A 23,100-nucleotide genomic window follows, 5' to 3' on the forward strand; every position below is an offset into this window, starting at 1 on the left:
TGCCGACGCTTTCAGTCATTTCTCAGCCTGGATCATGTTTAACCTTCCCCACAATTCCCACTGCTCTACTTTGACAACTCCATCGGCTCCCCGTCTTCTATCGCTGTGGGCCTCAATGCATCGCTCGTGCCCGCAACTTCCCTCCGTGGTCTTGTCACATTGCAAAATCTCGCTTCTCTCATCTCTCCACTGCTCTGTCCCATTGCCGTCCTTTGGGGTCGTCCATAAATGACGTCACGCGATTTTTGACGATTTTTGACCCCCCCCCCTCGTCACACGGCGTCACAAAAAGTCAGACCCCCCCCCTCAAATATGACGTCACAAAGCTCTGTCCCACCCCCCCCCCCCCAAAAATAAAACATGCTTCAAATCACTTTAAACTATTGTCACTGTAGTGCGTATTTAATGTGGCGTTGCCCTCTGACGTCACATTTCTCCCCCTCCACCTCCGTCACACATTGTCACAAATGTCTGACCCCCCCCCCCCCAGGTGCGTGACGTCATTTATAGACGGCCCCTTTACGCTCCCAGCCTCTGCTGTCCCTCCCTGTGCCTCTCTCGCCCTGCTGCGCCCAGTCTCGCTCTCTCGCTCCTTCTCCCGTCTTGTTTCCCTTTCACTGCAGCCGCCTCTCCCTGCACTTGAACCAACCCCTAGCACTACCACTACCCCTATCACTACCCCCATCACTACCCCAACCCCTATCACTACCCCAACCCCTACCACTACCCCAACCCCTATCACTACCCCCATCACTACCCCAACACCTATCACTACCCCAACCCCTATCACTACCCCCATCACTACCCCAACCCCTATCACTACCCCAACCCCTACCACTACCCCAACCCCTATCACTACCCCTATGACTACCCCTACCCCTATCACTACCCCTACCCCAATCACTACCCCAACCCCTACCACTACCCCAACCCCTATCACTACCCCTATCACTACCCCTATCACTACCCCTACCCCAATCACTACCCCAACCCCTATCACTACCCCAACCCCTATCACTACCCCTACCCCAATCACTACCCCAACCCCTATCACTACCCCTACCCCAATCACTACCCCTATCACTACCCCACCCCTATCACTACCCCTATCACTAACTCCTAACCGCTCCCACCTGTCCTCGCCAAAAGCTACACCACCACTTTTAATAACCCCCCCACCCCCCATCATTATGAACAACTACACATGATCATCTAAACGAACACGTGTTTTAATCGCTACAGAAACCTACGCGAGACGCGGAATCACGCGAGACGCGGCCACGAGCTACGTCCCCCTCTTCTCCGGCTTGCGCCCCGGAGGCGCCGTCTCGAGCAGCACGCGGTGCGTGCCCTCCACGGGAGACGGCGGCGGCAGCAGCAGCAGCCCCTTCGAACTCGCCGCGTAGGAGCTGCCGCCGCCGTCGAAGCTGACGAGCGGGATCATCGCGGCGACGTCTTTCGGCGGGCGCGGGTTGTCATCCGTCGCGCTCTCCGCTTCGTTGGCGGCATCGCGAGCGGCGGCAGCGGCGCGGAGACCCACGCCGCCGCCGCCCGGCGGATGGCACCTGCCCGCGGGCCTGGCCTCGGTGATGCTCCACACGCGCTGGGAGCTCCTCCGCGCGGCGCGCTGGGGCAGAGGGGGCGCGCTCTCGCTGGACGCGCCCGGGCGCCGCGCGTCGAGGCAGGGGCAGGCCATGGAGCGCAGCTCCGCGCGGAAGGAGCGGCTGAACAGGTAGTAGATGAAGGGGTTGTAGACCGTGGAGGATTTGGCGAACAGGCAGGGCAGCAGCGCCACCAGCGGGGAGATGGAGCCCGGGCTGCGGAATAGCGACCAGAGGCTGACGATCGCATACGGAGACCAGCAGCCGATGAAGCCCACAGTCACCAGCACCGCCATCTGGAACACAGCGTGGGCACATTGATACTCAGTGGTGGGGCGTCTGCAATATTCCTGGCCACACAGAGATCAGCTGTCGCAGGTGGCTGCGAGTCACAGGCAGCGGCTGTACCTTCAGGGAGAACACTGGTGCCAAATGGTTGAGACGTACCGTGACAGGCGTCTGATTTATTTTTCATTCAATCATTTCACGGGATAATCTCCTAGAGGTGGGAACGTCTCGCTTTGCTACGGTGTCCCCAGCGTCAAGCGACTCACACGCCCAGCAAACCCACAATCGCACCGATACAAACATGTTTATATCTACAACGTATACATTTTACAGGTATACAATGTAAGATACATAATTGGTGCCTAGCACATCGTACAATGCATAAAGGCTGCCTTGTCTGCATGCATACAATGCATCTGATATTGTGTTTATATAATCCCAGATACATTGTATAAATACTGCCTTGCACATCATACAATCTGTAAGGTCTGCCTTGGCTGCATAAATACAATGCATCTGATATTGTGTTTATATAATCCCAGATGCATTGAATAAATACTGCCTTGCACATCATACAATCTATAAGGTCTGCCTTGGCTGCATGCATACAATGTATGTGATATTGTGTTTATATAATCCCAGATGCATTGTATAAATACTGCCTTGTACATTGCATCAAGGCTTCTCTCTCTCCTTCGACTGCCACTCACAACCACCGCAGCCTCATCAATCGGCCCTCTGCCAGTCTCGCTGTGCCCAGCCCAGGAGCGCCCTTGCTGTCCCAAAGTCGCACAGGGCGACGTCTGATTTTGGGTTTGTTCCCCAGATTCACGCGATCCCCCCCCCCCTCTCTCTCTCGCTGGCTCTCGGTGTAATTCCCAAAACGCCACCGCCGCACGCTGCGACTTCATTGTTCAATTGTCTTTGTCAGTGTTTCCTTATCCGGCACGGTCACCCACGTTTGTCTGGATTAGCCACGGTTGGCTACGTACGGTGCGAAAGAAGTTCAGCTTACACGCGTACATACGTTCGATTTTTTTTAGGCGGAGATCACACGAATCGAAGCACGAACACCTCTCCGCGTGTATTCCTGAGAGGGGGGAAAGGGAATCTGCACTGCCGCGCACTACAAACACCTTCTTCGGGAGGACACGCGTGTTCGTATAAAATTTTGTTCTCAAAGCAAGTCACCGGGCGAGAGAACACTTTGACAGGCGTCACAACGCGAGCATCACGCCGCTTGACGTGGACGTCCGCAGAAACCGACGTCTCTGTTACGTCAGAGAGAGAAAAACCGATCGCGGCCACGCGTCGACGGGCTGGTGACAGTCGCGAGCACGTGGCACGGGAGATGCCCACGGCACCCCCACCCCCTCCTCCACCCCCCCCCCACCGCCTTGCGCCCACCCACCGCCCCCCCCACCACCCCCTTCCCCCTACCCCCCTCCTACACCGCCCCCCCCACCACCCCCTTCCCCCCACCCCCCTCCCCCACCGCCCCCCACCCACCTCCCCCACCGCCCCCCCCCCACCACCATACATACACCCCTTTCCCCAGCCATCATATTCAGCCCTTTTTCAATCCACTGCTGGATGAAAGCCCCCCCCCCCTCCACCCACGCGACGTAAGTCATGGGGGTTGTTTGACCATGCTTCACCACGCCGCTCACCACGCCGCTCACCACGCCGCTCACCACGCCGCTCACGACGCCGCTCACCGTGGGTTGGTGAGGACGCAGAGCCACGCGCGTGGTAGCATTTCCTTAATAAACACATTGTGTTTGTTATTATCTGAAGATAAAATGTATCCTCAGTACTCGCACGCAGATCGATGGCGTCGTTCAAGTAACCGCTTTTTTAAATTGCAATCATTTTCCTCGCGGCGTTGAGTTGGTGGCTCACGGTGATTCAAATTCAACAATAATAGCAGCCTGGTTGGACACTGGAACAAACAGTGTCCCGGATAGAGTTGGAGGACCATTGATGATAATTTTTTAGTTTACATTTAGTTTGATTCTTTTTATAGTATATATATATTATTTGTCTCTTAACTGTGATTTTTAAATATGTTATTATTGTTTTTTTATATTCGTTGAGAAACACTCCGTCCGTGCACTCCAATTGCCTGGGTGAAACGTGGGGATTGGTTTTGCCCAATCCTGTCCAGCAAATTCCACAAACTTCATAATCCGATTTTTTTGTTCTTTCAGAATCAGAATACTTACTTATATTGGAGGAATCCGATGAACTACGAAGCTCCGTATCACAGATGTCTGGTAGTTTTATTTCGATTTAAAGCTTTCGTGACTACAGGGATTCATCTTCTTGGTTCTTTCGGTAAAGTCACGTAGAAGGGAAGTAATAAAATAATAAAAATAAAACATAATAAAATAATTCTCACGACGTTTCGGCCACAACGCAAGCAGCCGTCCTCACTACCCCTGGGATGGATTTCATTCCACTACCCCTGGGATGGATTTCATGAGGACGGATGCTTGCGTTGTGGCCGAAACGTCGTGAGAATTATTTTATTATGTTTTATTTTTATTATTTTATGTCTGGTAGTGTTACAGATTTCCAGTAACTCATTAGACTAAGAGCATAGAAGTGCAGTCCATCACAATGGATTTTGCTGGCCTGGCCCCTTGCTGCTCGTTATGCAGCGCCCGCAAGCGAAGCCCTCTGGCGACCGGTTCCTGCACGGTGGTCGCCCATCCACGCACTACCCAGGCTCAACACCTGCTTCGCTTCCCAGATCTGAAAGGCGTTGCAAAACAAAATGATGCAAATTGTGACGGACGTAACTCCGCACGACTCTTTGTGTCCGGCATAAAAATACGGAAACGTGACAAGAGGGGCCAATGTGGGTCCTCACCATTTCCGTAGGGCCCTACAGTATTTAAATAATTAGACGTTTCGGGATGGTCCCCCTCCAATCCCCCCCCTCCTTTGCTTGTGAACAAATAAGGTAATAATGGCATCAAACAAAACACCGCACACAACAGTGGGGAGGCCAGGAACAGCTCAGATATTCGTCGGTGTTGCTGGCTTGTTCCTTAAAAATTGATTTCATTCCCCTACCCCTGGGATGGATTTCATGCCACTACTCCTGGGATGGATTTCATTTCCCTACCCATGACATGGATTTAATTTCACTACTCCTGACATGGATTTAATTCCACTACCCATGACATGGATTTCATTTCACTACTCCTGACATGGATTTAATTCCACTACCCATGACATGGATTTCATTTCACTACTCCTGACATGGATTTAATTCCACTACCCATGACATGGATTTAATTCCACTACCCATGACATGGATTTCATTCCACTACCCCTGACATGGATTTCATTCCACTACCCATGACATGGATTTCATTCCACTACCCCTGGGATGGATTTAATTCCACGACCCGCGGGGAAGGGGCAGGGGGCGTGCCAACCTTTGTGAGGCGGCTCTCGACGTGCCGAGCGGTGGGCGTGCGCCGCTTGGTGCGCACTTGGTGGTACGCGCGCCGCAGCTTGCACACGATGCCCGCGTAGCACAGGCCGATGGCGATCGCCGGCAACAGCAGGCAGAGCACGAACATGGCGTACAAGAAGGCCGCGCCTCCCGGCGTCAGCTGCAGCTCGGCCCAGGCCAGCGTGCACGACACGCCGAACGGCTCCACGCCGTAGCTGCTCGGCACACGCGCACAGACCACCCCATGCGGGCCCTGAGTGGACGGTTCACGCGTGTACGTGTGTGTGTTGAACTTCTTTCGCACCGTACGTAGCCAACCGTGCTAATCGGAGGCGCGGGGGAATGACGATAGGCTAAACACAAAAATCCAGTTCGAACGAAAAAAGTTAGTTTTTCAATCTAGATGATGATTTAAAAGTGCATAGTTCGAGTGGATTACTACACTGGTCAACACACTTTTTCTGGCACAAGGTATCCCAACGGTATTAAGGTAATTTTGGGGTGCTGATTCCAAATCTGGCATCAGTTTTTGACTATCACATCAGGTTTTTGAGATAGCAAATATTGCATTTTCAATAAAAACTGCAGAAGAAATATATTAAATAAATGTGGATATCTACATAAAATTATATTATAAACACACTATCCAAAAAATACAGCACCATATTTTAACACTAAAGCAGTCACTGACTCGCAACAACTTGCAATCATAAGTGACAGAGTTAATTTCGGGTAAAATCAATGAATATGGGGTATGCCGATAGCATAAAAATGATGTGATAGAGCAAATCTGAGATCAGATTTGGAATCAGCACCCTGAAATTAGTCTAAAACAGCTGCAAAAGTCCAGGCCAGAAAAAAATTGTTTTTTTTTGTTGACCAGTGTGATATTATCGGAAAGGTAGTGCATTGAGGACGGCCGCAGAAGCGCATCTGAAAGTGCGTGCGATGCGGTGACCGCCGCCTTTGTTCAATGGTCAGCCAAAAGCCGCTGCTGCTGCTGCTGCTACGAGGATGACCAGAGTTGCCGTAATGGATCATGCTACTTGACGAGAAAAGTGCTGCTCTCTTCCTGTTCTTCACAGCCACATGTTGGGCTCGGGCTGCTCAGATGCCCCGTCGCTCCTTCTCCTGGCCAAGGCTAAGGGCGGCAGTGAGTGATACTGCACCGTTAAATTTCGATTTAAAGCTTTCGTGACTGCAGGGATTCATCTTCTTGGTTCTTTCGGTAAAGTCACGTAGCAGGGAAGTAATAAAATAATGAAAAATAAAACTTAATAAAATAATTCTCACGACGTTTCGGCCACAACGCAAGCAGCCGTCCTCAGGTGAAGAAACGTCGTGAGAATAATTTTATTATGTTTCATTTTTATTATTTTATTACTTCCCTTCTACGTGACTTTACCGAAAGAACCAAGAAGATACTGCACCGGTTCTGCCCCTCCACCGCTTGGCCAACTTGTCATGGATCAGCGCGGTGAAGTTTGGCTAAACAACCCCCGTGGCTGACGTGACGTGCGGGGAGCCATTGAATCCCGCGGTGAATTGTCAGAGACTGATGATGATGATTGTGATGGTGACGTTTAACAGAGCTCATTTGGTAGTACATGTTGTTTATGCCATTTATTGTGAAAATTCCATCAGTTCCTATGATTGTTTTTTCATTGCTCTCATGGCTTTATTTTGGTGATTTCGAAAAGTGTATTGGTTTAGCCATGTTTGTTTGTTGTAGTACAGAGTTAGACTGATGGCCTTAATCTAAGTTGTCTTGTGGTTGTTGTTGTTGTTGTTTTTGACTTGCATCCCACTGAGATTTTTGCACACAGCGTTGGTGTACGGTGTTTTTTCTGCAATATTTTGCTGTCTTTTCTTGGATTTTCTGTTTGCACTTAGTCACATATTCACTTTAAGATGTTTTTTGTTCATGTTTTAGTTTTTTGTTTGTTGCGGTTGCACCCGATTCAAGAGCCGAATGGCTCACAGGGCTATAGCTAATAAATAAACCTGAACTTGATTTGAATTCAGTTGGAATAAAATGCGTGCGAATTTTTATTTGCAATGCAGTGATGGGAAACCAGGATGTAACTCATGGGGACCTCGATAACCCCCTCTCTCTCTCTCTCTCTCGTTCGTCCATCATAGTTGCTGATGACCATGGCACGTTTGTCATTTTGTCGGGATTTCTCTGTGGCACACTGGACAGGTCAGGGAGGATGTAGAGCTCTGAGGTGCAGCCACACGTCCTTCCTTGGTAGATTTGCGCTGCTGCCTCTTCAAGATAGCACAGGAGCTTCTCCTACTCTCACAGAGGACTAGACCGTCCTGTGCTTTTCTTCTCCAGGCAGATGATGACCATTGCTGATGATGTTGATGATGAAATGCAGATGATGGGAGCAGTTGGCAGTTTCAGTGGTTACTGCACTCCGCTATGAACCCCGTGACCTGAGTAAAGGTTCCTGGCCGTGCCTCACGGCCGTGGATTACGAGCAAAATACCTTCGCCGATCGTGCCACTGCTGCCCCCAAACTTAACCAACTCACTTGGAGAGGTTAAATATGGTTACACGACCCCCAATTGATCGACGCGGCGTGGCGAGGCCTTCACCCATACAGCCGTGGGTTGAAAACGCTCTGGCGCGCATCAATGTCATAAAAAACTAAACTATAAAACTATTTTTTTTATTCTTGGTTCTTTCGGTAAAGTCACGTAGAAGGGAAATAATAAAATAATAAAAATAAAACATAATAGGACGGCTGCTTGCGTTGTGGCCGAAACGTCGTGAGAACTTTATCTTATTATGTTTTATTTTTATTATTTTATTATTTCCCTTCTACGTGACTTTACCGAAAGAACCAAGAATATGAATCCATGCAGTTCACGAAAGCTTTAAATCGACTATTTTTTATTTTACCAGGTAAGGCCCACTGAGCGAAAAGCTCTTTTTCAGAAGCGACCTGGCCACAAATGACAGCTGAACGAAATTTGCTTATTATGTGGAAATCGAGAGCAGATACATTCTCTAAACGCGTGACGTTGATTCTAAATGTGGAGGAAATAACCGGAGGAGCCGGAGAAAAAAAAAATTCACACGACCACGAAGAGAGAGACACGCAAACTCCATATATACAGCAGGCGTCAGGGTCGGGATCGAACCCACGACCCCCTGTATACCGGGCGAGGGAGTTAACATCTCTTCTAGATTTGAAGTTTTCGTGACTGCAAGGATTCATACTCTTAGGTTTTTTCGGTAAAGTCACGTAGGTAAAAAATTTAATTAAAAGTAAATACATTTATTTCCATTATTACTTTTATTAACTTTTAATTGTATTTTCTACCTACGTGGCTTTACCGAAAAAATCTAAGAGTAGTTAACATCTCGCCACCGTGGCACTGTGAATGTGGCCCAAAGGCCTGTTTAGGCTATGGGGGGGGGGGGATCTTTGTCTTTGGAGGAGGTAGGGACGAGAAGGCACCTGCCCCATCCCAGGAGAGGGAGGCAGGACCAGAGCAGCGCGTAGGCCCACACCGCCACGATCACCGCCAGCATCGCTCGCTTGGGGATTTTCTTCACTGCGGACGAGAAACATCGATCGAGGTTAACGACAAACTTCCAGATTTGAAGCTTTCGTGACTGCAAGGATTCATATTCTTAGGGTTTTTTTTTCGGTAAAGTCACGTAGGTAAAAAATTAAAATTAATAAAAATTAAATACAAATCATGATTTGTATTTTTATATTTATTTTATTAAATCCTTTATATTAAGTTCGCTTGCTTGCTTACGACCGTGCAAATCTTTCGGTCGTTTTTTAACCCACTTCCCGTGATCCAATCGAGCTGACATTTTCCACACAGACTCGTTGTGCGTGACAATTAATGTTCGTGAAAATTTTTTTCCAAAATTTTACACTTTTTAGGACAAAAATATTCTATTTAATTACCAATTGCTTAATGGTGCAATGCAATCATCTGACCCATAGGTGGCAGCCATCTCAAGCCAGAGGACGAGAGGACTCTAGCCGCCACGCATATAAAGGATTTATAGTGAAAAACTTTGTTTTTACGGGTTATACTTGTTTTTATTTTACTTTTATTAATTTACATTTTTTTTCCTACGTGACTTTACCGAAAAAACCTAAGAATATTAACGACAAACCTCCGATCGGCACGGTTGGCTACGCACGGTGCGAAATAAGTTCAACGTACACACACACACACAACAATGATTACGTAAACACTTACGGGTGCACACACGCCCCCCCACGCTCCCCGCAACCTTGTCACGAAACAGAGTTGTTAAAAGATAATAATCGGTAAACCTGTAATTGTGTTCAGAAATTACTACCCAAGTTTCGCCTATTCGACGTTTCATTTTAAGACCTCGGTCTTATTGATGAATGCGCTGTGGGGTTATTTTTCCCGGTTCACAGCGCTTTGTGCACCACTGCCAACGCAGCAGTTAGTAGCATTGCCGAATCGTTTCTTTCATTTTAACGTCATCTTAGACGTGTGTATGTCACTGTGTGCGTGTGTCACTGTGTGTGTGTCACTGTGTGTGTGTGTCACTGTGTCACTGTGTGTGTGTCACTGTGTGCGTGTCACTGTGTGTGTGTGTGTGTGTCACTGTGTGTATTGACTTGCGGAGCGGTGGTGTAGCGGTTAGCGCTACGAACCTGGCGACCCGGGTTCGATTCCCGCTCACGCCCAACACCGGTGACGATTATTTGAACCGGTCCTGGGCCTCTCCTAGGTCGACTCAGCCTCGAATGAGTACCTGCTGCGGTGTGTAAACATCGCCATTGTGGAGACAAAGGCGGCCGGGCGTGGTGTTGGCCACCCCCTCGTGTACCGTTCCGGCCTTCATAGGTGCTCGCTAACAGCACTTGCCCCTACAGTCTGTTAAGGCTATACGGGGGATCTTTGCATTGACTTGTGACGGTGTAGCGGTAAGCGCGCTGCACGCTACGATCCCAACAAACCCGAGTTCGATTCCAGCTCACGGCCAACATCAGTGACGAATATCTGAACCGGTCCTGGGGCCTCCCATAGGTCGACTCAGCCTCAAATGAGTACCTGGTTGTCATGTGTAAACATCGCCACTGGGGAGACAAAGGTGGCCGGGGAGGTGCCGGACACCCACCACCTCGTGTGCCGTGCCGGCCTGCGTAGGTGCTCGCGAACAGCACTTGCCCCAACAGTCTGTAAAGGCTACACGGGGGATCTTTGTTTTTGATGTGTGGTTGTCCACCAAAGGTTAATTTGAGCTATTAGAGAGGACAGCACACGGAAATGTGTTGTCATTGTCAGTTTCAAACGTAGGCTTTCGCGACCAATATTATTCATAATTAAGGGTTTTTTGGGTTGTATATATGTATGTTGAACTTCTTTCGCACCGTACATAGCCAATCGTGCTAATCGGAGGTGCGTTATTGTCATGCCACCGCCTCCCTCGCCTGCTAAGGCATTCGACCAACACAGAATGTGTATCCACAATAGAAGTTTCTTTGGGTTAGATCGCGTAGGTATAAACGTGTCGTTAACCCGCCACCACCCGACACATCCAACCATTAAGGTTTGTCACGTAAACAAAACGCGACAATTAGCTACTACTTCAGCCCACCGGTGTGTTGGAGAGTAAACCCACAACATTTTCAATTTGAGCACGACGTTTCGCCGGTAATTACATCCGGCATCATTATGTTATCATTGTCATCGTCTTAAAGCTTTCGTGACTGCAGTGATTCATCTTCTTGGTTCTTTCGGTAAAGTCACGTAGAATGGAAATAATAAAAATAAAACATAATAAAATAATTCTTACGACGTTTCGGCCACAACGCAAGCAGCCGTCCTCGGGTGAAGAACAGGTCTGTCTTCTCGACAGCCGTCCTCAGGTGAAGAACAGGTCTGTCTTCTCGACAGACCTGTTCTTCACCTGAGGACGGCTGCTTGCGTTGTGGCCGAAACGTCGTGAGAATGATTTTATTATGTTTTATTTTTATTATTTTATTATTTCCATTCTACGTGACTTTACCGAAAGAACCAAGAAGATTGTCATCGTCGTTATCATTGTTGCCATCATTTCGATCGCTCTCATCGGGTCCGAGCGAACAGGGGTGAGACGATTGCGTGAGTATGAAATAAAGAGGACGCACGTGGCGAGGATAATTTGAAAGGACACGTGGAGACAACCCTTTCTCAACCGCTTCCATTCCATCCATCGCACGGGTCCGTCAACTCTGGCTGGATTCAATCCGTTCCCCGGCTGCTCTCCAGGCCACGGTTTAACTCCAGCACTCGGCTTAGATCTATAAAGGCTGTTATTGGCCACAATATCCAAATGCTGAAAGAAATGACTCTGCTAATTACTCAATTGGGATCACACACAGTAGTGGCAGCAGCAGCAAGGGCTACATCGTGCCTTACTGCAAAACAACGTATCAGGACCCTCCTGAACGAGAGTCTTGAGACTCGGTGAGACTTTCCTGGGTGAACAGAAGTGACGTAATAAGTAAGAATGTTTTTCCTTCAAATTGCACCAAGTAAACATGTAACGTTTACTGGCTTCAGAGGCAATTGTGTAGTACCACTTGTGAGTATGTGTGCGTGTGCTCTTGCGGAAAATGTTCAAAGGTGAATATCTCTTCGAATCAGTGAACACGTTCTGTCGAATCAGGGGAGCAGCGGTGAAAATCCATAGTGCCGATCCATGTGAAACGACATTCACTTCAAGAAAATTGGTGAACCATTGGACAGCCAATTTTAGTTGGCAGATTGCGGGGCTTTTTATTTGGGACAATTTTTTTTTATTTAATAGATATATAAAATAAATATTCTCGCTTGAGTTTTCGGTCACAACAATAGGTCAGCATATCCTTTCAATATTTTTATTTTCCTAAATATTTTTTCTTCTTCCAATAAACTGTTTGTAAATGTACAGACTGATTGTTCGCATTCATGAATTAAATATTAATACAATCGTATACTAGTGTTTTTAGCAATGTGTTCGATTAGCACGGTTGGCTACGTGCGGTGCAACATACATGCATGCAAAATCAAATTCAACACATTCATAAATACCACTGTGTGACCTTAAACGAACAAAAAAACATCATTGTTAACGTTCTCTCAAGAAGGACTAGTGCCCGAAACGTCACCTCTTGTGTTGTTTTTTTCTTCCGATCAAAGCCAACCAGTGTGCTTTGAGTTGTTTTCGATATTGTCAACCTTACAAACATTCCAAGAATGCCAGTGAACGTCGCTCACATCAAAATCATGGCGCTCGTGATCCGATCTCCGCCCCCCATTTGAGATAAGATCATCCGCAATTAAACTTGTGAGCTTGTAGTCCACCAGCATTATTGTGAAAGTTCATCACTGCCGTCCTGAGACATAGCTGAGCGTTTATTTGTTTTTTCAATCAAATTCAACTTTTGCCGAGCAACCAATCGCCGCATGTGATTGACGTGGGGAGGGGGGGGTGGATGAGATGAATCTTCTAAGGCACAGACACGCGGATTGTGGGGGATGCAGGCTGTGTGGGGTTTCTATTTGTTCACGAGTCAACGAGCGACGGTTATCTCTGGGGGGTCGAGGGGCTACACAGCTCTGAAGTGGAGACGCCGTTTTCGTTGCTCCACTTTCGGCTCCATCAGCTGACTCGTCTACGAGGGGGACAAGCCCGTGCCTGGCTTCCCCAAACACTCTCGACTTTTTGCCCCGCCTCGAAGGGCAGCAAAATCGTCGCCGTCGTTCGCTGCCCTCGATCGAGCTTCGCAAATCTACAGCAGCAGCAGCGGCGGCAGCGGCAGCGGTAGCCCTAATCCCCCGTTGGCCGTCAATTCACCCTTAGAGAGACAGGAGAGAGATTGAGCTCAACGACTGCTCTTTCCTCCCACTCGTCAGCTACCAAATTCTACTCCATCGTGACCCCGAATTTGTGACATCGAGAGGAAGGGAGGGGGGGAGGTGGAAACTAATCACGACAAAATCTTTGTAGCCCCACCCCCTCTCCAACGCGGCGCCCGGACTCTCCGTGCTGTCGCTCACCACGCATTCGGAGAATCGCAGCGTGCGACTTTCCCCGCGTGTTTGCTTCCAAAAAACCCCAAAAAATGTTCATTGGCTCTCCCAAGAACTTACTCGGATGACACCGCGAATTTATTTGTCGCGTTGTCCATTGCAACAGCGACAAGAGGCGGTGGTGCAAGGCGGCGTCACTCCGGGTAGAGGATTTAGAGGGAGATAGTCTACAGCTAAGCCAACGATGGATAATTGACAGCAAAAAAACCCGAAACCACCAGAGATGGGGGGGGGGTTGCAATCCATTTCACTTACCAAGGGCTCAGTCGTAAAGAAAAAGGCACAGCTAAAGAAACTATTGACGTGTAAAAAAACGCATCGAATCTTTCCAATCCATAATTACAAACACCAAAGAGTGAATAAAACAGAAGTGCTCCAAGCTTAATCTAGTGGAGAGCCGTAAGAAAGGGAAAAAAAAACAACGATGGGAATGTATTTATTTATTCATGAAAACCCTGTTCCCGCTGCGTTTCTACGACCGCTGAACAGCGAACCCGGACGGGTTTACGCGCCAGTCGATTAGGGCCAGACGAAAATTCCCATGGCATCCTGACCAGGCACGCACGATCTCCCCAAACACATTCCTGCTGCGGAGGGAGCTGGAACGTTGGGTTGCTCGGTCAATGGCCAGGGTCAAAGGCGGCGTGGTGTATTCCGCAAATATGGCCGACTGTGAGGGCGGGCACAAGCCGGCGTGAGTAGGTTAAACGTTGAGTTTTATAAGGGCACCACGGGGTGACCAGCCCCTCCCTACCTAGCCCCACCCCTCCCACCCCCCACCCAGCCCCACCCTCCCCACCCAGCCCATCCCCACCCTCCCCACCCAGCCCCTCCCCACCCAGCCCCCCCACACCCTCCCTCCCCACCCAGCCCCTCCCCACCCTCCCCTCCGCACCCAGCCCCACTCTCCCCACCCAGCCCCTCCCCACCCCCCCTCCCCACCCAGCCCCTCCCTCCCCACCCAGCCCCTCCCTGCACGACGGACACAATAATCCCCTGTGGGCTGGTGTAACCAGGAGGTTCCTACCAGTACAACCGGTCCTTAGTTTGCTTTGCATGGCCACGGTCACTGTGACCTCGCGTCTTCGATGCTCCATCCACGAAGGAGGCCGTGTTGTTGACAACAACCACAAACAATAACAACAACAACAACAACGAGATGCACCAACTCTCACCGTGGACCTGCGTCGAGGTGCCCTTGTAACGCACCCCGGCCATGGCCGTGAGCGTCCCCATGCTCGCCGTGCCGAAGAAGAATCCCGCGAAGGCGTAGTAGGTGCACACGGACTGCCCCCCGAGCCAGCGGTGGCTCCACGCCGAGGCCACCGCCAGCGGGTAGATGGAGGCGGCGATGCCCAGGTCGGTGAGCGCCAGGTTCACAGACAGCAGCTCGGGGCCATTGAGCCGTGCCCAGCGGCGCGCCGCGACTCCCAGCACGGCGCCGTTGCCCACGAGGGAGAGCACCGCTACGGGGAGGGCGGGAGAGGGGGGAGCGCCACCTCGGCGGAACTCATTCATTCACTCATTCGTTCATTCACTCATTCGTTCACTCATTCGTTCACTCATTCGTTCATTCACTCATTCACTCATTCGTTCGTTCACTCATTTGTTCACTCATTCGTTCACTCATTCATTCACTCATTCGTCCACTCAATCGTTCACTCATTCATTCATTCACTCATTCATTCACTCATTCATTCACTCATTCGTTCATTCACTCATTCACTCATTCGTTCACTCATTCATTCACTCATTCATTCACTCATTCATTCACTCATTCGTCCACTCAAACGTTCACTCATTCATTCACTCATTCATTCACTCATTCATTCACTCATTCGTTCACTCATTATTTCGCTCATTCGTTCACTCATTCATTCACTCATTCGTCCACTCATTCATTCACTCATTAATTCACTCATTCATTCACTCATTCGTTCATTCACTCATTCGTTCGTTCGTCACGCGTGGTCAGCGGTGGAACGCTGCGCCGAACTCGTGACCTCTTGCGACAGCGTTCGCGTAAACTGCCCTTGGCTGCCGTAAAACCGGCGTCTCGAGTGATTTGTTCGATCCACGGATCCTTTGGGGGTCGCAGTCCACCTCGAGCGTCGACCGCCGGCTGAAGTTGCGCAATTTGCTGCTGCAGGGGTTTGCGCATCAGGACGGGGGCGCGACGCGGCGTTCACAAAGTGACACCGCAGCCGTCTCCCTCCAACTGAGCTCTCGATCGCGAGGAGACCCGTCGGTCGCAGATGCTGACGGTGACATTGCTGACCAAGTCCAACCGTCGGATGCCATGAAGGCGCCTTTTGGCATCTCCGCAGGCGGAAACGCGAGAGGTCGCGTATCGACATTCTCCCGCACTGTGAACTCTGCGTTGTGGCCAAGGCCCGGCGAGCCGGCGCGTCTCGGGGCACGTGCCGGCAGTGGAGCTGCTGCAGAGGTCGCAACCGGGTACCCGATACCCGTACCCTACCCGATACCCGGCTACCCATACCCGGCTGGGTACGGGTAGCCGTTTGCGACCCTGGTGCGGCCGGGTACGGGTACGGGTAGGCCGTGAGTCACTGGTGAGTAACCGTTTGTCACTCATTTCGGGTAGGGTACGGGTACGGGTAGGGAACGGGTACCTGTACCCGGCCGGGTACGGGTACCTATTTGCGACCCTGGTGCGGCCGGGTACGGGTAAGGAATCAAAACCCGTTTGCGACCTCTGAGCTGCTGTGTGGAGGGGGCCGCAGGGACAGCAGCTCACCGCGAAGGAGAGTGAGTGGCTTTGCTCTTTGGTTCTTTCGGTAAAGTCACGTAGAAAGAAAATAAATTAAATAATAGAATACGACGTTTCGATTGCAACACAAGCAGTCGTCATCAGGTAGAACTAAATTTGAGAGACAAAACACAGACACGGAGACACACGGACAGACACACACAAGCAGAGAGAGACAACACAGAGACACACAGAGAGAGACACACAACATAGACACACAGAGAGAGACACAGAGAGACACACAGAGAGAGACACACAACACAGACACACAGAGAGAGACACACAGAGAGAGACACACACATAGACACACAGAGAGAGACAACAGAGACACAGAGAGAAACACATAGAGAGAGACACACAGCATAGACACACAGAGAGAACCACACAACATAGACACACAGAGAGAGACACACACATAGACACACACAGACACACAGAGAGACACACAGAGAGAGACACACAGCATAGACACACAGAGAGAGACACACAACATAGACACACAGAGACCCAATGCCTCTGTGTCGTGGCCTTAAATAGAGAGAGGGGGGGGCAGCGAGATAGGTGGGTCTGCTGGAGCAGAGAAATTAGCATGCCAATTAAAGACCTGTGTGGAAATCCACCTCGCGGCGGTCGGGGGAAAGAAAGAGCGAATAGACCTATGAGAGCCTGGTAAATTTTAGAGAGAGAAACAGGCAGTTGTGTGTCTCTCTCTGTGTGTCTCTGTGTTGTCTCTCTCTCTGCTTGTGTGTCTGTCTGTGTGTCTCCGTGTCTGTGTTTTGTCTCTCAAATTTAGTTCTACCTGATGACGACTGCTTGTGTTGCAATCGAAACGTCGTATTCTACAGTACCCTACTCCAGGGTACTGTAAGTCAGGAACGACATCTTTCAGGAACGACATCTGTGAAGGATGTCGTTCCTGACTTACAATACCCTGGAGTCTACAAACTAAGTTGCAGTTGTGGTGATTGCTACATTGGAGAAACGAAACGTCATGTCTCTGATCGAGTCCGCGAGCACAAGTCAGATCTGAAACACGGCAGAACTGATTCTTCGGCCGTTGCCGATCATTGCTACAACTCTGTGGGCTCTCATGAAATTGTCTTTTCCGAGACCAAGGTGCTCTGCAAACCTCCTGGCTACCATCAAAGGTTTGTACACGAAGCCATACAAATATACAAACACAGACATAATTTCAGCCGTGATGATGGGTACAAACTGAGTAATCATTGGAAAGATGGGATTAACTATGCAAAAAAGATTTAACTACATATATTTGGACCATCCTATTTGACAGACAACTCTTCTTGAGTTTCTGTACAGTTTACTGACAGACAACCAGTTTGTTTTACCATGTTTAGCTTCTTTTTCAAACACTAGTTTCCTGCTATAAGTTTTACCCACCAAGCAACATAGCAGGAGGCTGTTTCTTCCTGACCTGCTGTTGTGCTTTTACCATCTACAGGGCAGAGGCTCGGTCTCATTAGCAGCAGTTGCACTTTAACAACTCTGGCACACACCCCCCTCTCAGCCAGTCTACATAACAAAGGCTCAGTCCTTTGTTATGTAGACTAGCCGTAGTCTCAAGCCGCACCAACCTTAGCATAATAATAAAAAGGGGGCTTGTCCTGGCCCATCCCCCCCCCTCAACCAGTATATATACGGGGTAGTAGCTCTTGGAATCTCTCATTTACTTGATACAGCAAGCGTGCTGTGACGGTTCCACCTGAAGACGGAAGCTTGTGTTGCCTCCGAAACGTCGTGATTTTTTATTTTATTTAACTTTTATTAATTTAAATTTTTTACCTACGTGACTTTACCGAAAAAACCGAAGAATACACACAAATTGAGTTTATCGCCAAACCACCAAAGCGCAAAGTTGCTGCATGATGTCCCAACCCCACAGACAACATGCGTGTGTGCGTGTGTGTGTGTGCGTGTGTGTGTGCGTGTGTGTGTGTGTGCGTGTGTGTATGTAGCGGTATGAAGTGGGAGCGGTGGTGCAGCAGTTCGCGTGCTGCGTTACGAACCTGGCGACCCGAGGTCGGTTCCTGCTCACGACCAACACCGGTGACGATTATTTGAGCCGGTGCTGGGCCTCCCCTAGGTCGACTCAGCCTTAAAATGAGTACCTGGCGCGGTGTGTAAACATCGCCACTGGGGAGACAAAGGCGGCCGGGCGTGGTGTTGGTCCACCCACCCCCTCGTGTGCCGTGCCGGCCTTCATAGGTGCTACTCGCTAGCGGCACTTGCCCCTACAGTCTGTTACAGGCTGTACGGAGTGGCTCTGTCTTTTCCTGCGTGAGAGGTGTGCGTGCGAACGTCGCGTGAGCACGAGGGACTTACTTACGGCCAGGAGGAACGTCCCTGCCGCGATGTCCGCCGTCGGAGAGAGCTTGGATCGAAACTGATCGTCCTCACCCTGCTCTGCCATGTCCCAAGAACGCGTTGCAAACCCCAAAAGCCAAAATTTAGCGAGCACGTGTGGTTTTCTTATTTTTATTCAGCCAATAAATTTCTATTTAATACTGCCTCTCAATATATTAGCACGGTTGTCCACGTACCGTGCGAAAGAAATTCAACATACGTACTAATATATATATACACACACACAAATAAACCTCCTGTAATTCCCTATCAACCTAAAATCCCGTCCACGTGACGTGGTTGTGCAAATACAAGCACGTGGATGCGAAGGCCCGTGATGTTGTGCTGTGTGTGTAGGTGTGTGGCTGCCCAGGAGCTCAACTGAGGACGAGTTGTTATACTCCGCGTATGATCTCGAACGGAGAGTGGTGGGCGGGCAGAGAGAGAAGAGAGATCAAAGGGGGTGGGGGAGACAGCTCCACTATTGCCCCCCCTCCTCCTCATCCTCCTGTCATTCCTCCATGCGCACGCCTCTCCCGTCCGGGCCTCTGAGCTCACTGCGGGGCAGAGGGAGACCGCGAGGCGACAAAATTCGAGAGTGGGCGATGTGACGACGCTCAACACCCCCACGGCATTTAGCGGGGTTGACTGTTGTCGTTTCACTTTCGTGCGGTGAGCGGTGACGCGGCCAGCCGAGTTCGACTCCCGCTCACGGCCGCCAACAACGGTGACGGTTATCTGAACCGGTGCTGGGCATCTCCTAGGTCGACTCAGCCTCAAATGAGTACCCGGTGCGGTGAGTAAACATCGCCACTGGGGAGACAAAGGCGGCCGGGCGTGGTGCTGGCCACCCACTCTCTCGTGCATCGTGTGGGTATTCAGAGGTGCTCGCTAACACCACTTGCCCCAAGTCTATTCAGGCTATTGGGGGATCTTTGTCTTATTTTGCCCTGGTGCGCTAATTGCAGCAGCAGCAGTTAAACATTCTGTTAAACATTCTGTTAAACACGTAGGGCTTTCGCGGTTATTTAAGGAACGAAAGAGGATTTCTCCACAAATCTGTCCGCCTGATGATGCTAGTTGTAATTACTGGCGAAACGTCGTGCTCAGATTGTAAATGTTGTGGATTGGCTCTCCAACACACCGGTTAGTGCTGTACTAGTAACGAATTGGCCACGTTCTGTTTACGTGACAAACCTTACTAGTTGGCTGTGTCGGGTGGTGGCGGGTTTAACGACACATTTATATATTTTCGCGATCTAACTAAAAAAAACCTGTTGTGGATACACATTCTCTGTGTTGGTCGACTGCCTTAGCAGGCGAGGGAGGCGGTGGCATAACAACAATAAAGCACCTCCGATTAGCACGATTGGCTACGTACGGTGCGATAGAAGTGCAACATATATACATGGAATAAGTTAGTATTTTATTTAAACACGTACAAGTCATGATGCTCCTGATGTTGAGTTCAAATCTAGGGCTGTCATGCAAAGTTTATTTCGTGTAACCAGAGTGAGAACGCGAGACACCAGCACCGGTTTCATTGTCAGAAAGGGCAAAACATTCTTATTTTTCTTACTTTTGATACTGGCCAAAAAAAGGTCCCACAAATAAAGATTGTTGATTACAAGTTAAAGCCCCTTTTACCAGTCCACCGCGGGACGACTCCCTCCCCATAGCGTGCCGTACGTGGGGGTTATTTCACCATACTTCACCACGCTGGTGAGAGCCGGTTTGTTTTGAAGGTTTATATTGCAACGTTCCTAAAATACCGTGTTAGGATGTGCAATATTCCTTAAGGGACCCTGCACTCGCTCTATTAAACTACCGATGGGGTTTCATTTTAATTGCGATTGTTGTTGATGTGGGTGTGCTCACGCACCACGGCTCTCCCTTGCAGGACAGCCGGGCAAATTGGCTAAACGGGACCATCCGTTGTTGTCGCCTTCCTCTTCTGCGTCTTTCGTACGGTCGATGTGGATGATGAGCAACAGCGACAATATCCCATTCAGGGGGTCAAGGCGGACAACCGAGTCAGGAGCAGCGGAGTGGTGCATCACTGCCATGTCTCCTCCTCCGTGTTTGTGGATCGGGTGCTCTGCGTCGTCGGACGTGTGGATGCGGGCCATCTGCGTAACAAATGAAATGAATTTCGATTTAAAGCTTTCGTGACTGCAGGGATTCATCTTCTTGGTTCTTTCGGTAAAGTCACGTAGAAGGGAATAAAATAATAAAAATAAAACATAAATCATTCTCACGACGTTTCGGCTTGCGTTGTGGCCGAAACGTCGTTAGAATTATTTTATTATGTTTTATTTTAATTATTTTATTACTTCCCTTCTACGTGACTTTACCGAAAGAACCAAGAAAATGAAATGAACTTACCTGGCCCGCAGAATTCGCGCTCCAAACGGGATTTTAGGACATCAACTCTCACTTCTAGAGCGCCCTCCAGTAGAACGTTAGTAACATTTGGGTTTTGAGATTTTCGTCTCTGTGATGTAACAACGATGCTTTGAGGTCAGTGTTAAGACGCAGCGAACGTTCTACACGCCGATGGCAGGGGACAATAGCCGGCAATCGATGCTCATCCGATGCAGGGGCCGGATTAAGGCACGGGGGCTTTAGGGGCCTTCGCCAGCTGAAAGGCCTCCAGAGATTTTCTTTCTGTGGATTTCACACCTGATGATTGCTTGTGTTGCAGTCGAAACGTCGTGAGAATTTAATTGTTTTATATTTTCATTAGTTTATTATTTCCCTTCTACGTGACTTTATCGAAAGAACCAAGAATATGAATGCCTACAGTCACAAAAGCTTTAAATCAAAATTTAAGTTAAAGGTTATTTAATTTGTGAATGCCGAATTTTTTTGTTAGCCTTGTAAAAATACATTTGATTTTTCTTTGAAAATATTACTGGGGGCATCACAGTCCCTGTAGACCAGGGGGCCTACAACATCTTAATCCAGCCCCGATTCGATGGCATTCATCAGTCAATCCCATGGCACGTGTATTGCCATGGCCACTCCAGTGAATTCGGGAGTCTCACCGCTTTAAATAACACCACGCAATCGTTCAGAGCTCCTGCAATCGGATTGGTTGCATCTGCCCCCCCCCCCACTACGTGCGCACTGGAGTCTGCGAGCGAAATTGGAAAGACAGGGGTGGGGAACGTCCGGCCCGCGGGCCGTATGAGGCCCACGAAATCATTTGGTTTGGCCCTGCCAAGGCAACCGCAGGCGGGACTCGAAATTCAATGAATCTAGGAGCAAACCTGGAAAAGCAGTTGCGAGTAGCATCATCATCAATAGCAGCTAACATCACACGCCTCGCCAAAGAGAAGCAGTTCCAGCCATCGCATTAGGGGCGAGTAAATTAAATGTTTGACCAACTATAACAGGCTAATTTTTAAGTTGATCATTTTGTATGGCCCGCGAATGATGTTATAAGTATCTAAATGGCCCTTGGCAGAGAAAAAAAAATATTCCCCACCCCTGGGATAGAGTAATGAAGTAGTCTCAGTCCAGAAATTGTCTGCGTACTCAACCCATGGCAATGGGTTTTACTTCCGCAGTCCACACGTCCTTTGGACGTGACCATCCGTCCTTCCCCTGCAGACGTCAGGTCCTGCCAGCCTGAAATTCTTGTTTCTCTAATCTACTACGTGTACACGATTCGGCCCCAACTCTGCGAGACTAAAATTAATTTTGGGGACCACTTCCTCGCAGACCACGTAGGAGCGCCCTCTATTGTCGAAACAAGTCGGGCGATACTGCAGTTGCGTTGGCAGGCGTGCACAAGCAAACAAGTAAACCCGTAAAAACAACGTTTTTCACTATAAATCCTTTATATGCGTGGCATCGGTTTTATTTTATTAGTCATTTCTGTTTTTCTTGAGTAAGAGTTTCATTTTTATCACATTGGTATTTTAAATTAAATATGAAAAAAACATTTTCCTAAAAAGTGGAAAATTTTGGAATTTTTTTTCACGAAAATAAATTGTTACGCACAACGAGACTGTGTGCAAAATGTCAGCTCGATTGGATCACGGGAAGTGGGTTAAAAACGACCGAAAGATTTGCACGGTGGTAAGCGCGCAAGCAAACAAGTTAACTTAATATAAAGGATTTTAAAAATTAACCCGTAAAAACAAAGTTTTTCACGATAAATCCTTCATATGCGTGGCGGCTAGAGTCCTCTCGTCCTCTGGCTTGAGATGGCTGCCACCTATGGGTCAGATGATTGCCTGGCACCATTAAGCAATTAGTAATTAAATAATATTTTTGTCCTAAAAAGTGTAAAATTTTGGGAAAAAAAATTCACGAATATTAATTGTCACGCACAACGAGTGTGTGTGCAAAATGTCAGCTCGATTGGATCACGGGAAGTGGGTTAAAAAACGACCGAAAGATTTGCACGGTCGTAAGCAAGCAAGCAAACTTAATATAAGGATTTAAAAAGTCTCAAAATGTGCTTTCAAGGGCCCCCCCATTTTCTGAAGTCACCTCTAAACAGTATAATTTAGAAGTGGTTC

The 23,100-nt window shown here is 49.0% G+C and overlaps 1 protein-coding gene across 1 annotated transcript; it reads right to left on the reverse strand.

Annotated features, from left to right (window-relative positions):
- Positions 1–1,285: 1,285 nt before the first annotated feature.
- Positions 1,286–19,099, reverse strand: LOC144734112 (opsin-5-like). Its single transcript, XM_078616174.1, has 5 exons — positions 18,548–19,099; positions 14,610–14,900; positions 8,832–8,928; positions 5,339–5,573; positions 1,286–1,897 (listed from the first exon to the last, which is right to left on the reverse strand). Exons 1-5 carry the CDS (start codon positions 18,633–18,635, stop codon positions 1,286–1,288), a joined length of 1,323 nt encoding a protein of 440 aa, XP_078472300.1. The 5' UTR covers positions 18,636–19,099.
- Between the last annotated feature and the right edge of the window lie 4,001 nt (positions 19,100–23,100).

This window comes from Lampetra planeri, chromosome 50 (genome assembly GCF_965212315.1).
Source record: "Lampetra planeri chromosome 50, kcLamPlan1.2.h2, whole genome shotgun sequence".
Taxonomy (NCBI): domain Eukaryota; kingdom Metazoa; phylum Chordata; class Hyperoartia; order Petromyzontiformes; family Petromyzontidae; genus Lampetra; species Lampetra planeri.